At 34.0% G+C, this 15,949-nt stretch overlaps 2 protein-coding genes across 3 annotated transcripts; both read left to right on the forward strand.

Annotated features, from left to right (window-relative positions):
• Nucleotides 1-2,120: 2,120 nt before the first annotated feature.
• On the forward strand, nt 2,121-9,759 carry LOC109207656 (palmitoyl-protein thioesterase 1-like). Of its 2 annotated transcripts, XM_019370609.1 has the most exons (12): nt 2,121-2,445; nt 2,569-2,653; nt 4,329-4,380; nt 4,472-4,492; nt 4,582-4,635; nt 4,996-5,046; nt 6,191-6,253; nt 6,569-6,634; nt 6,716-6,754; nt 7,509-7,631; nt 7,767-7,859; nt 9,268-9,759. In XM_019370609.1, exons 1-12 carry the CDS (start codon nt 2,358-2,360, stop codon nt 9,583-9,585), a joined length of 1,053 nt encoding a protein of 350 aa, XP_019226154.1. In that variant the 5' UTR covers nt 2,121-2,357; the 3' UTR covers nt 9,586-9,759. The 2 variants fall into 2 exon arrangements, with proteins under 2 accessions (XP_019226154.1, XP_019226155.1); XM_019370610.1 differs by lacking the exon at nt 4,996-5,046 and having other exon boundaries at nt 2,122-2,445.
• Nucleotides 9,760-11,340: 1,581 nt separating this feature from the next.
• Nucleotides 11,341-15,112, forward strand: LOC109207650 (palmitoyl-protein thioesterase 1-like). The gene is made up of 12 exons (XM_019370599.1): nt 11,341-11,555; nt 11,675-11,759; nt 12,598-12,649; nt 12,786-12,806; nt 12,907-12,960; nt 13,262-13,312; nt 13,432-13,494; nt 13,857-13,922; nt 14,028-14,066; nt 14,374-14,496; nt 14,616-14,708; nt 14,790-15,112. The coding sequence occupies exons 1-12, from the start codon at nt 11,459-11,461 to the stop codon at nt 14,970-14,972; spliced, it is 927 nt and encodes a 308-aa protein (XP_019226144.1). The 5' UTR covers nt 11,341-11,458; the 3' UTR covers nt 14,973-15,112.
• The last annotated feature ends 837 nt before the right edge of the window (nt 15,113-15,949 follow it).

Raw genomic sequence — 15,949 nt, forward strand, 5'->3', positions numbered from 1 at the left:
ACTATTATCTTCCTGACTCTGCGCATCTGCCAAATCCCAAGTAAATACGCCGTCTACGGGCAACTGAGTGAGGACAGGACCATCAAGTTGCTCGTTTTCACTGCACAAACAACAAAATAATAATCTACTCAAATTGATAAGTACTTTACATATAGCTATATCACTTCACTTACAAGTCGTAATGTGTTGACATTCCATGATGGACATTATCCTATTGGTGATGACTCCCGGATGGACCACCATGATCCATCACACCAAAACTACGCATATTCCAACTGGGCGTGGGTTCATAACTTGTAAAATTCATATATGGACGGTACCCCATATGGAATATATGAGTGTTAATACGAAATCAATACAATAAAAATAAACCTCGTAACACAAAGAAAGATTGAAGTTTACCACTCGTCTTGTGGATTATGTATAGTAGGAGAGAAATTATTTCCTCGCTCCTCATTCGCCCGTGGAGATAAGTTTAGATCAGGCCAAGCTCTTTCACTTGGAAACTTTTCGGCTAAAACTGCTCTAGAATTACCACCTGATGATTGAGGGTTATCCCTGCTTTGCGCAACCTCATTATTGCGAACATCTTCAACCTTCACGCACAATTCCAACATTTTTATCAAAATTAATTCTCGGTATTCATCCGAAGTCCCCAAAAAATCTCTTAGAGTTTCATCATCCTCGATATTAATCTCAGCGTAACAAGCAACCCCTTGTGGAGTGAAAGAATACGGATATCTTCCGGTTACTTTAAGGTCCACCGTACATTTGCTCACACTCATTTTATTACACAATAAGGATACCAGTCTATCGTACTCCATTATAAGTGGCAACTTAACATGACTATGTGGAGATAAACTATATCTCACTAAGTTATTCGCCACCACAACCTCACCCCCCACCCCCCACCCCCAATATAATGAAACCCTTACCTTTTGCTCTTCAGACATTATGACAAAATGCTTGAGAATTTAACAAGAAGAAAAATTTAACAGGAGTTAGAATATTTCTGAATGGATTTTTGCAAAATTCTTAACGCCTTTAAATAAGGCAATGCTCAATCCGGTGGGGTCGAATTTTTTGAGGTAAAACGCCCTTTTAAAAGGCATTTTATATATTTGAATTATTGTTATGTCAGTTAAGCGCAGAAGAGTTATTGTTGGGCCCACAAAATATGTATAGCGCCTTTTATTAAGGCGCTATACCCTCCTGTCTTTTCATATTCAGGTATATCGCCTTAATTAAACGCGCTATATGTATAACGCCCTTTCAAAGAGCGCTGTACCTTAACAGGGCGAACGGCCGCTAAGGTATAACGCCCTTTAAAAGGGCATTATACATATTTTGGTCACTCTTTTTTCCCCCACATATTTTTGTCATTTGAGTTCAAAAGAACCACATTTTGATTCCGGACTCCTCAAATTGTTCTTCATTGAGTTTGTGCTAAAATTTCCCTTTTTTTCCAGCACTAGCTTTGGTCTTTAATTTGTTCATTTGAGACCGAAGAGGAGATAGTGAAATTTGAATCACGGCTAAATAATAGTATAACTTTGAGTTGTTACCCATAATTTTTTCGGTCGTTATTGTTATTTATTAGACTTGTAATTAATAGAATATACGTATCAGGCGGACTTCAATATAGGTTAGATGTATAAATTTTGAATGTCGCCCATAAGGATTGACTGAATTTGTTGGGTGAGTAATTTCTCACATGTGGGACTTAAGATCGATTTCCTCACCAACAGTCTTCTTAGTTAGAGGTAGTTGCGAGCTAAAAAAGTTTTGAACGCCTATAATAAAACTCTTTATTTTACTATTCGACCCAAATATCGGGTTTGTGTTAAGCAGTGCAGGGTTTGATTGAAGACTAAAGTTTTTTATATTTAAAAAGTTGAGAGTTAAATAGTAACGTGCCAAAATGAAATAACATAACTTAAGCACCAATATTGCGAATTTCAGCCACAGGAGATAGTTAGGGAGAATACTTCTAGTATATCTTAATTCCAAGAGAAAAAAAACATTAAAACTCCCGTATTTAATAAAAATACAAGAAAAAGTATTTATAGTCCACTCAACAGTAATTATTGAAGAAATAATAGAAATAGAAAACGACAAATGAGCCGCATGCCCTGATGACTGATTCTTGTATTGGATTGTGATTGGTTGCTCTAAAATTTAACCACCGTTTCTCATTTATTGCTTTGGTTCTTCAGTTTAGTTCATATACAGACTCCACCTACACGACTTCCACTCTCCTTCAAAAGTTCCTGGAGAGGACGACACTGTGGAAAAATAATTCCAAAAAAAAAACATATTGACCAAAAAAAGATTCTTTTTTTTCAAGAAAATATTTGATGGGGTTCCAATCTTGGTTCTTCCTTATCTTGATTCTTGTTGTTGGGGTTCCAATATCATCCTCTGTTCCCTTTATTGTACTCCATGGTATTAATTATTCTTGTTCCTCAACTTTTTTTTACTGTTAATATTACTATTTTCATATAAATATTTGATTATTTGTTGGTTTTGTGTGGATTATTAACTAATTATTAGAGTTGGTGGTTGTAGGAATTGGAGATCAGTGTTCACACAATGGAGTCAAACGTTTCACTGAAGAACTAAGTGAATGGTCTAAATCTGAAGGATATTGCTTGTAATATGTCTTCTCTCTTTTTGTATTTATCTGAAATTGGTTTAGGAGCTATACTTAGTATGCCCATATGATATACTGATCTTATTTGGCATGTAGCAAATTTCTGCTATTACTTTGTATATGATTGCAAAACTGCTTATTAATCTTTATCTGTTCTAATTAAAATACTATTCATCCGTATAAAAGTTGTCTCTTTTATATTAAAGTGTCATGAAGCTTAATATGTTTATTTGACTTCATAAAAAAGGTAATATCTCTTTGTAAAAGATGTTTATTTGACTTTTGTATTATACTAATCTTAGTGGAAAAACAATAATAGGACAATTGATGAAGTTAGTTTGTTAAAGAAAATTTATTATCAAAGTATAAAATTTGAATAGTTAAATGAATTTTGAATTCTTGAAAGTGGTGGAGTTTGTATAGAGTTAATCAAATGGTGTCACATATTTTGGGACATTCCAAAATGGAAAGAGGGTCTTATAAATTGGGTCTGAGGATAATCTTATTTGGCGTGTGGCACATTTCTGCTAACGCTGTATCTGTATGCAGAACTGCTTCTTCTGAAATAAAAGGTGTTTTGTTTGATTGACAACGAAGTTTGAAAAGTTAATTCGACATATGAAGTATGTTAGTCGTAGTGGAACAAAATACTAAATTGATGATTGCAAGTTTCATAGAGAATTTATCACATCAAAATTGTATTTTGAATAGTTAAATGAATCTGAACTGTTGAAAATTGTGAAACATGTTTAGAATGGTGTCAAACATTTTTCAACATACCACATGGGAAGAGTTTCATATAAGTTGTAGTTCCTTTTTCCTTGATAAAAAAGTTGTAGTTCCTTTTCCTTTTCTTGAAGTAATGTTATTGCTGATTAGGCTTTAGTTAGTTGTTTTAGTGTTTGGTTGATACAGCTTAAGCATTTTGATAATGATTACTATATTCCTCTGATTATTTTTTGATAAGCTACTAGCTTAGAGAAGCAACTTATACAATGAAGTCGAGAATAAATGGTGAATATGCACTCTATTTATCACAAGTTGTGTCATGGGCTAGCTTGTAATAGACTCACTTTTAGCTAGCCGTTATTATTCTGAAGCAGAAGAGTTTATGCGTCAATATCAGAGTTGGAGTCAATTGTGGAGAATGGTTGTTCTTTGAAATCATGCACAATTGATTACTTAATCTTCACTTATCGAAAAAGACTGATGCATGAATAAAGCTGCATGATAATCAGCAAAGTGGATTAGAAAGTTTCCTCAAAGACATCTCAAGCGCTCCACCCACCCCCCTCTGCACACCAGAAGAAAATGAAAAAAAAAAAAGATTTCTAATGTCTCCTAGTTTTTATGTAGTTTTTTTCAAGATCATTAGTAGGAATTGTTTTGTTTTCCCTTGAAGCCATAGTTGAAATAGGTCTGAAGAAAAGGTATTATGTCACCATGTCTTGTTATCTGTCAATAGAGAGTTTACCAATTAGTATGGCTGGGGTTCAGGATTTTGCATTTTGAATTGTACTTGCTGAATCTAATCTATTTCCAACACAGTCTTAGCTTATATGATTCTATTCTATGGTCCAAGTCCTACAAAATCATCAGCGTTTTGTTCTCCACATATGGTTATGTAACTTATATTGTTTAATAATTGCACTCTCTTTGAACTTTCCCCTCGTAGGGAAATCGGAAATGGATCATGGGACTCTTGGTTTATGACTTTAGAGGATCAGGTAATGACATTGCATTATAATTTAAATACTAGTCGTCTTGGGCAATGAAATCTTGAGAACCTAGTTCTGATCTGTTCTTTTTCGTGTGCAGGCTGATGTAGTGTGTAGCAAGGTGATGGGGCTATGTCACTTAGTGGATTTTATTGTGGATAATCTCCCGTGTTTGTTTTACTCACTGGCGAAACAAATTTTTGAGTACAGGTGAAGGAAATGAAAGAACTCCAAGATGGTTACAACATAGTTGGTCTCTCCCAGGTTATTCAAGAAACTAGATCTTCTAAATTTGCATACTACTTTTATGAGTGTACTTTCCATCACTTAGTATCATATTTGTGTGTCAATATGATCCTTAACTAATTCCACTTGGATTTATTTAATCCAAATAATCTGTTGGTGACCAGTATGATCCTTGAACTAAATCTGCAATTACCGAACTGGCCTAACTCGTACCAAACATCCAAAACTAATAGCGTCTGGGTCATGCAAGACACATGATATAATAACACTATTATTCGCTTGGAAAGTATATGCTTATTTTGTGATGTAATATTTTGGATTCAATTGGTTTGAGGCTGCATGGACTGCATATTTACTGCTCATCTGCTTATGAGGCAGGGTAATCTAATAGGCCGAGCTGTTGTTGAATTTTGCGAGGGAGGACCACAGGTAGGGAAAAAGCTTAAAGCAGGCATTTGGCTTTCTTCATGTAATTCCGATTGACTTCTGATTTTATTTGCTCAAGTCAAATCAGGTCTTTCTTTTTCTAGTCATTTCAATCCAGCTCTTGCGACATATGTGGATGTGTACCTCCGTGTAAACTATGATTAACCGCTCTATATATCAGTCTGTGACTGGTTACAATTATCTTATTTGCAGTGAGCTCTCCCATTATTCACTAGGACAATGGAACCTTGAAACTAGAAAATTACTGTGGGAATGAAGACTCCTTGGGCTCACTTCTCAAATATAATAATGTTCCTTTAAAACAAAAATCTTAGGCTCCGCGTTGTTTTTCTTTATCTCCTACAGAATGTCGGTTCTCCAGTTCCAGTTTCTAATTTCCACTCCTAGCAAGGTTGTTGGTAGATTGTCAGAAACTCAGAATTATAACTCTTCACCTTGTCCTCATTCCCTTAAAACGACAGCCTAAGTATTAACTTCACCATCAGTATAAGTCAACAACAACATACCCAGTGTAATCTCACAAAGTGGGGAAACCATCAGTAGAAGTCATTTTTCCGAATTTGAGGGCCTACCATCAGCAGTGGAAATAATTTTGAGGTCTTTACCTGGCGAACTTCATTAGTATTTGTGCTTCTGGAGAATAGTCCATCACATATATTGCTCGGAATCGAAAAATACATCCAGTCTTTCTTGCATTACTCATCAATCTGTGGTTTTTGGAGAAAAAACAAGATTCCCCAATTTGTGTGATGGGAATGCGAATGAAAAATGAAGAAAAACAAAAAATACGACGAGAAAAAGTACTTTATCTCCTTCTTTACAGTAATTGGAGGAACAAAGTGATATATTTATTGACTACCTAAAGGGATGACAGGTTAAAACGTGCTGCTTCCCAACCTTGTAATCTGCATTATTTATAGTGAACGGAGAAATCTTTAATTTTTCAGTTCTCCATAGAAGGAAAAAGGAGAAGTCCAAGAGAGAAATCATTGAACTTCTTAGTCTTTCATGCGGCTTTTCTTTACACTATCTATTCGACATGCTACTGTTGTCATCTGTCTAGGCCTTATGTTTGCTGTACTTGAGAAATTTCAATAATAAGCATTTTTGCTTGTTCCCGTGACAGGTTAAGAATTTTATTTCCTTAGGAGGACCTCATGCTGGCACTGCTTCAGTTCCTCTCTGTGGTGTAAGTGTTTGTATAGTTTTATACCATCATTTGCTATCTATCCTTCAAAAAGACAAGTTTACTTGGTAGTTTCTGGTAGCTGGTTTATGTAAGGATTTTTCTTTTTGGTCATCTGCCTTCTTCCTTTGGGAAAAGTTAACAGAAGCCTCTTAGCCACTGTTCTAGCTTCTTGATGATAATTATTGAGGTGAAATACGACCACAGTAGTGGTTTCGCTGCAGCAGGGTGACGAGGCTGATTTATAGATTTTTTATCACCGAATCATACTCCTTGGCATGTTTTCACATTGCTCTTGATCTCAAATTCATTTTGCAGTCTGGCATTTTTTGCATTATTGCTGATAGTCTAATCAAGTCGGAGATATACTCTGCATTCGTCCAGGTATTACAAAGTTCTGATTCTGTTTTATTTACCAAGGGAAGTTTGGCATGCTTCCTTGGAATGATAATATTTAATTTGCAGGCTCACTTGGCTCCTAGTGGGTATCTCAAGCTTCCAAATGTAAGTGGCATATTTTTGCATTTCGCATTACGTAATGTCATAATGTGATCTGCAAACAATCATATGACATTTTTTAGTTGCTTCACAACTTTGCTTCTTCTCTGTATATTGGTGGGAATGGAATATCTAAAATCAAATTTCAAATTTGCAAAAAGCCTGGTTGCACTAAAAAGAGAACAATTTGATAAGCCACAATGCTCACACTCCAAAATTCATAATGCTTATCCTATCTATTCTAGATGGCTTGTCTCTATTTCTCTATTTTGTACGAGTTATTGGTTGAAGAGAAAGAAGTGGTTGCATGTAAATTCTTTGAAGGATAGAGAGGAGTTGACTGTATCTGGTGGCTGCTGCATTTTGGGATTTTAGGTTTGTTGTTGATGATGCAAAATCAAGGGGAGGAATTTTAGATCCATTTGTTAACTAATTCTTATTTGCTTTATTTTATAGTTACCATTTTATAATGCGCTTTTTCTTCTGAATTTGAAATCAAAGAATACCGCAGCTGGATGTTGAAAAAAATGCTGAAAGAAGGTGATGGTTGTGAATGCCATGAAAATGTGAAGTTCCGCGTGTTAAAAATATGGTGTCTCAAAAGTAAATTAATCTCCTTTTCTTTCTTTTGGAAGTTTGAAACTTCCAATGATTGTTTTGTCCAGGATGAGTTGTTTTCTCCTAGAGTGGGGTGGCGAGGCAAAATTTTTTTACCAATCTTTCACGTTTGGAAGCTTAACTTGTATCTCTCTCTTCACAGAATATTGCTGGGTACATGAAAGCCTGTCATTTTCTCCCAAAGCTTAACAATGAAATCCCTAGTCACAGAAATTCCACCTATAAGAAACGGTTCAGCAGCTTGGAGAATCTTGTCCTTATCATGGTTTGTGCTGCAGTCCTGCCATTGCATTCTCTTTTTGTTTCTTTGTTTCAGTTTGTGTCAAATGACCGCAATTTGCAGCAGTTACAGTAACATCGCACTCTTCTTTCCTGTGTTCTTTTTCTTTCTTATTCACAGTTTGAACATGACACTGTTTTGATACCAAGGGAGACTTCTTGGTTTGGATATTATCCAGATGGGGCGTTTGACCCCATTTTGCCACCAAATAAGGTATGCTGTTAAATCTGGTTAAGAGTATTGTTCGGTTTATATTACCATTTGCTGCTGTTACAATAAACAAGACATTTCGCCCGTGATCAATTTCTTCATGCAGTTTGTTCTTTCTCATCCTTTTCTTTTCCTCTGTTTTCCCTCAAAGTACCCAGAATACTGCCTATACAGTAGTTTACCTTTGCTTACATGTTCTAATTTGTTGGATTGCATCTGTAACCATTGAAAATAAGATAGGGGTGTGTTGTGGTGTTTCTGAATGGACTAAATAGGTAGAAAGAAACTTACTATGTAGAGGTCATATTTGCTACCTTTTCTTTTCTACTTACCGTTAATTCCGAAACAATAGGGCAATAAAGTGTCCTCAATAATTGCCACCAAGGTGTTATGCAGTGGCTAAGTAAACGCCACAAAAAGTTTCATAGGGTTGGGTTCAGTCCAATTAGGTGGGACTTGAATCAAGCCAAGTTTAAGAGCTAGTTAATCTTGACTCAACCAGAATGTATTATGCACGGCTTTGATTTTGAGCTTCAGCCTCATTTGAAGCTAAAAGTCAATTGTGCTTGCAGAACAAAACGCAAGCTCGAGATCAAGATATTGACAATTTAAGGATAAATTTTCCAAGACTTTTCTGCTCCTCCATATTGTTTAATCAAGCCTCTTTTGCCATTTATGTCGTGCATTTATCTCTTTTTTTTTTGAAAACGCAAGTAAACCCCTTCACATAAATGAGAAGCTACAGAGATAAGAATTTTTATATTCAAGTGGACTCGATTAGACGTGCAAAAATGTCACTGTTCTAATTCAACATGTATCAAACTATAATAAATTCAACTGAATGGGATCTCGAACTAGGCTTTTATGCTTCAATCCTGTTGGCAGGCTAACTGAACTCCAAGGAGTTATCGGTAGAAGCTCCATTCTTTAGTACTATCTGACATTCAACGATTAATTGCAATGATTGGTCAATGTAGTGTGCTCGTGTTTCTTTCTAATTAACTGTGACCGAGTTCTTAAGGCTTGAGGTCGACATTTGTCAAACTAGAAACAAGCTCAACTGAATTATATCTCGAACTAGGCCCTTTGAACTTCTGTCATGTTCCCGGGGATAACTGTAATTCAAGGACTTACCTATAGAATTTCCAATTCTGTAATATGATCGATTTCTTTAATTTTGATGATTAATGTCGATGGTTTCTTTGCTAATTTACAGCACTAAGTCTTACATCTGCCCTTGCACACCCATCATAACGTCTTGTCTTAACCTTACCACATAATCCTAGTTTTTTTTTTCCTGCCTTGCAAGTCCACAAAAGGTAAGCTCAACAATCTTGAAAAGAAATTTTGCTTTTCCCTACATGTGCTTGAAGTTTACCGTATTGAGATTATTGCCTTAATTTTTTGTCAGACTGAGCTCTACACCGAGGATTGGATTGGTTTGAAAACCTTGGACGATTCTGGGAAGGTGCAATATGTCAAAGTAGCTGGGAATCACCTTCAAATTTCTTCAAGTGATATGAGAAAGCATGTTGTTCCATACCTAGCAGAGAATGCATCAACAGACGGGAGCTCTGTAAATGTGGAGAGCGTGGCAATGCATGATTTGCAAGACGAGTCATCAACCATTTTTACATTTGAAGGTTCCTCATCTTATAATTGGCCTGCACCTGTCAAGAGCTTCTTCGCCGATCTACTTGGTTTGACCATAGATGAATCAGTCCCTTAACCGTTGATTTGATTGTTTGATCGTTGGATGATTACACGATATACAACGTCATTGAAGTATAACATGGCTTTGATTGTAAGCTTTATGTTATCTTGTTTGTACATGTATGTGATATACCACTAATAGCAGATAGCATTACTAGCAACTGTGTTACTTTTGTGTGAGTTTTTGTTACTATAGTGCCCCAACTAGAGCTCCAAAAATGTAGTATAAGATGGTAAGATTTGCTAAAACAGAGTCAATTGACAAGAAACATTTCAAACCAAAGAAAGAAAGATGAAAATGACTGCTAAATATAAGGGTACATACCTAAACTACTTCTGCTGGATCTATAATGAAATTTAGTATACAACTGAAACAGTTTTACATACCCATTTTAAATTAGGGTAAAGATTGCATTTAGCCCGTGGCCAAAACTATATATNTATATATATATATATATATATATATATATATATATATATATATATATATATATATATATATATATATATATATAAACAAAATATTTTTCGGCTATTATTTTGAGAGTGATTATATAGTGTCATTTTAGTGTCATTTTCTTCTTTAAAAATTACACCATGTCACATTTTTATTCAAAGAAGTCTTGTTTTGCCATGCACAAACAAACTAACAACTTGAAAATCTTTCTATGCCTGATAAAAGATTCCTATATCAATAACTAATACAACTCAATCTGTCAAATCTCTTAGATCTTTGATACGTCGGTATTAGGAATAAAGATGATTACTTTTATGCAGGGATTACGCTCATAATTCAGGAAGAATATATATATATATTATTATAGTATATATAGCGTGAACTTCTTTCATCATATATCTGGAGCTGCCAAAATCTTAGATAATTAGTTAATGAGAATCGGCCTGACTGAATTATGCCGTTACAAATATTGTGTATCAGTTCACTTTGACTAAATTTTAATTAATTTCTTTTTTGGTGGAAGTTGGCACGTGAACAATGGAGGAGCAAAGGTTCTTTGCTGGAATTAGAATCTTGCACATAAATAAAGCTAGCCCATTTTCAACCAATAAACAAAGAATTTGTGTTTGAAAAAAAACAACAACAACGTACCCAGTATATTTTCACATTATGAGGTCTGGGGAGGGCAAAGTATACGTAGACCTTACCCCTATATATTATAATTATATATATATATATATATATATATATATATATATATATATATATATATATATGGAATTGAAGTGGCCCAGTTAGATGTAATAGGACTCTCAGTTACACTTAAGATTGTATACTGAAATGTTGCTTTCCATTTGCTAAGATGTTAAAGTATTTGGCTAGAAATGAAAATAGTTCTAATCATCCGTTTTAAGTTAAAATTTTGCTACTTAAAGAAGTAAGAAAATAGACCAAACCTTTCCTATTAAATGACATAAAGATGAGAAATATATAACCAATTAATATGCACCTATGGCTTTTTAAGGATAATTTTACATAAGTATAACTCACACACACTTGACATTGGAACTCATTTCCTTTTCTTTTTTTGGGCAAATAATAGACTTTATGACAAAGGAAACCCTTAATAAGGTATTATAAGGCAAACAAATCAAAGCACTAATTGGATATCCAAAATTGCCAAATAAAACTCATCCAAAAAAAGTGGAAAAATATTTAGAAAGAGGAGGAATAAAGGAAATAATTCTAAATTTGTCCCCATATTGATTGCTCTTAAAGTGGTAGTATATATCCATAGCTTACTAAAGCTGAAACTTCTGCACATCCCTCCATTTCTTCTTTGCAAAACCTGTAAACAAAGAAGAAAGCGATTTATATTTGTATTTAGAGAAAAAAAGAAAAAAAAGATCAAGAAAAAGAAGAAGTTCAATCGATGGCTTATTTATGTTCAGAAACTTTCATTCTCTTTATCATTTCAGTCTTTTGTTCCATATGTCTTTCGTTTTCTACTCCTTTCATAGTATTGCATGGTAATATTTGTATTTATATATATTGTGTAATAAAATTTTAATATTTCCTTTTTTCCTTTTTTTGAAATGGAGAATTACGATTTTTTTTTCTTTTTTTCTTTTTTTTTGGGCCATGGCAGGGCTTGGACAGTCGTGTAATGATGCAGGAAGTACATTTTATACGTCACAACTCAGCCTCTTGTCTAGATCTAATGGATACTGCTTGTACGTTATTTGTTTGTTTTCCTTGTTATTACTTTAATAACTACATATTTAATTTGTCTTCTTCTCATCCATGAATCAATCATCTAAACCATAAATTTGTTATACTTATCATTGTTATTACTGACCCTAGACGGAGGGATATGGAGATCGAGTGTTAGGGTTGAAGGATAGTACATACTCGAGTTTGGGACAACGTATATGTTCCTTATTTTTCACATATATCAATATTATTATTACCATTCTCGTATTATCTTATTTTTCGATTTCTATTACTACTTGTATCCTTTGCTTCGGTTATCTTAACACTTTGTTATTTTGCTGTGTCTTCATTATCGCTATTGTTTTTCTTGAGTCGAGGTCTATCGGGAACAATCTCTCTACCTTCACAAGGTAGAATTAAGGTTTGCCTATACACTATTGACTACCCTCCCCAGACCCTACCTCCATAATTTTTTTGAATATGTTGTTGTTGTTTTCGTCTTATGATTATTACTGACAATTTCCACTAGGGATGAAGGTGAGAAATACAAGTCAGAGTTGAATTTTTACACCATAATAGTGTAACTTTTACCTATTACATCATGTTATTTACCTTATCTTTTAAGTTACCAAATTAGGTATATGTCAAAATAAGTCTTGGGCCTAACTCACACCCCAAAGCTAGCTTAGCTCGAAGGGAGGAGGATTAATGCCCAAACTTTATACGGCTTGGGTAATCCTCCTCCCTTCGAGCTAGTTTTTGGGGTGTGAGTTAGTCCTAAGGCTTATTTTGATATACTAATTACATAAAATTACATAATGTTATAGGTAATTTTAATCAGATTTTTTTTTTGTGCAGAGAAATTGGAAATGGAGCGTATGATTCCTACAGCATGCCTCTAGACAATCAGGTAACAGTTGAAATAAAGTAGTGATTCTTATTGTTTCTCATTATTTCGATACAATTAATTAATTGCATAAAATTCTTGTGCTTTTTATGAATTGTAATCCGTGCCTTTTCTTTTTGCCCATGTTGTACTTTTGTAGGTTCAAATTGCTTGTGAAAAGGTAACGAGATTCTTTTTGTTTCTCTTTTCAACTTTCCTTTCTAGAAATAAAATAAAATAAAAATGAAATCATATTGACAATGTCTGAAATTAAATTATAGGTGAAGGGAATGAATGAACTTCAACAAAGTTACAATTTAGTTGGTCTCTCACAGGTAAATATTCATCTATAACCATAAATGTGTCTCCCTTACTTTTTCCTTATGTCTTCCAATTAAATGTATGGCAATTTAAGGGCAGACGGTGCAGAAAGCATACTGCATTCACGTAGGGTTCGAGAAGGGTCGTACCTTAAAGAGTGTGATGTAGATAGCTTGCCCTAATGTAAGCATTAGTGACTGCTTTCACGACTCAAATTCGTGATCTATAAGTCACACAGAGACAACTTTACCGTTGCTCCAAGTCTCCTTTGTGTGGCGATCTATATTTTATTTATGGGAAATGTGTTTTTTTCAGGGAAATATGGTAGCTAGAGGGCTTATAGAGTTCTGTGATGGAGCACCTCCAGTGAGAATTTTATCACAATTATATTTTACCAATACTTTTTTCTTTTTATGTTCATTATTTACGTTTCATTTTTTTGCATTTTGTGGTCTTTTTTTTTTTGGAACTTAATTGTGCCATAGGTCAAGAATTTTATCTCAATAGGTGGACCTAATGCTGGTGTTGCTGATGCTCCTGCCTGCGCTGTAAGTAATTTTGCATCCATCCATGTCGTAGACTCGTAGTAATAACAACAATAACGATAATAGTTATAATAATATAGTTTATATCTATGTATTGATGGTGTAAAAACAAACTTAATAATGCGAAAATTCGATCGCGACTAACCAACAACAAAGAGCATAAAAGACTAAATATTAAAAAATAACAGCACAACAGAATAATAATGTATTTCAATTCCCCCCCCCCCCCCCCCCCCTTAAGTAGCTACATGTGAATCTCTACTATAAGTAAATTTGGTAATTTAATACGAATGACAATTAACATGCTATTACAAGTTAAACTATACCGATAATAATAAAAATAATTAGTGTTCTTTAATTGATAGGGTGGTCCTTGGTGTGCTGGAGCTGGTGGTGCTTCTGGAGTTGGAATATACTCTGACTATGTTCAAGTAATACTCTCTTCAAAATCTCTTTTAATATTTTTCTTTTTGCTTTCAAATATTTCAAGTAATTATTTCTAACACATTGAGTTTTAATTAATCTGCAAATCTTAGGCTCATTATGCTCCTAGTGGCTACACCAAGCTTCCAAATGTGAGTATTCTTGTTTATTAACTTATATTTCTTTGTTTATATACTTAAATATTCTTATCTTTTATGGAAACAAATTAGGGTTTTTTCCACTTTTAACCCGCGGCAGAAACTATTTACATTTGGTAGTCGAACAAATGTATAAATTTGTATAATTTTTGTATATTACATACATAATGTATATATACACAAAAAATATACAAAAAAATACATTTATTTTGCTATTATTTCAAAAGCAGCTATACAGTGTCATTTTCCCAACAAAATATAACATTTTCTTTAATTTGGTGTTCTCTTTTTTACCCTCCAGGATATTGATGGATACTTGAGAGGTTGTAGGTATCTGCCAAAGCTTAATAATGAAATTCCTAATGCAACTAATCCCATTTATAAGCAACGTTTCACCAGCTTGCAGAACCTTGTCCTTATCATGGTACATTTTGCTCCTTTTTAAAAAAAAAAAAAAAAATCTTTCTTAATCTCCAACTACATTTATTTATTCAATAATATATTTACTATAGAATCCCCATTTTATTTTGAATATATTTACAGTTTGAAAATGACAATGTGATAAATCCAAAAGAAAGTTCTTGGTTTGGCTTTTATCAAGATGGAACCTACTCTCAAATTTTGCCACCGCAACAGGTAATATTATTATCCTATTTCTACTTTTTAAAATAAAAAAACATGTTACATTTTAGGAGTAATAATATTTTTTTTTGGCAGACTAATCTTTATCTAGAGGATACGTTTGGATTACAAACATTGGATAAAGCTGGAAAAGTGAAGTTCATAAAGTTACCAGGATATCACCTTGGAATGGATATTCAAGAAATGCAACAATATGTTGTCCCATATTTGATTGATGGACCACCAAAGAATAAAACTGATGATCAAGTGGTCCACTAATTAAAAAAATTTCTTGTTAAGGACTATGGTGTTAAAAAAAAAAAATTACTACTATTAAAGTGTCTTCAAGTAATTTTTATGTTTAGGTTTTTGTGTTAGAATATATTAATCTATATCAAGTTTTTGTTAGATATGAAGATTAGCAGACTGCTTATTATTAATGTAATACTAGCAGTCCGGTACTAGTTAATACTTAGCACGTACGTTTTTTTTTTTTTTTTTTGTTATTCAGCTATTTGGTGAGAATTTCATCTGGCATTAACACTTCTCAATGATGAAAAAGGATGAAGTGATAGAGAAATCATAAAATAAAGGATTGTTTTGATAATTATAAGTCACAAAAGCTAAGTCTAAATATTAACCCTCGGCTTGTACGTATATAGTGGAGTAACTTTTTAAGACTTCTCTTACATTGTCTAGTATAGTCTTTATCAATTGACTATTGGAGTAGTTTCAGATTCCAGTTGTGCCAGATGTATTTACACTTGTCAGTGATGAAAAAGGGTGCAATGAGAGAATATTATTTTAAGGATTGTTTCGAGGATTTATAACTAACTGTAACAAGCTAATAAATCTAAATATGGTACATTGACAGTGTAGATATCTTTACAATATAGAGATTACCTGAAAAAGGCAAGTTCTTTGGAGAAAGCAAGAAAGGATTGGTTTTTGCATTTTCCTATTTGTACTGCAAAATGTCAAAAAAAAAAATTCTCCTTCCTTTGGAGGGTGGTCATCCATACGGATGACCTGTAATCGATCCCCCCTCAATGCTTTCTGGGTTGAGCCTGTCGCACAGGGCTTGCCTAGTGCGATTTACATTCCCTGTGTGGTTTGCAGGCTATTGCACAGGGAGGTTTACCCAGCCGAAGGGCAGAGGCTGTTGCAAAGGCTGTAGCGGCTGCGGGTTCCTCCTTACCCCAAAAAAATAAATAAAAAAATCTCCTGTTTTACTCATTCTGGTATACTAATGTTTA

The sequence above is a fragment of the Nicotiana attenuata genome, unplaced genomic scaffold, assembly GCF_001879085.1.
Source record: "Nicotiana attenuata strain UT unplaced genomic scaffold, NIATTr2, whole genome shotgun sequence".
Classification (NCBI taxonomy): domain Eukaryota; kingdom Viridiplantae; phylum Streptophyta; class Magnoliopsida; order Solanales; family Solanaceae; genus Nicotiana; species Nicotiana attenuata.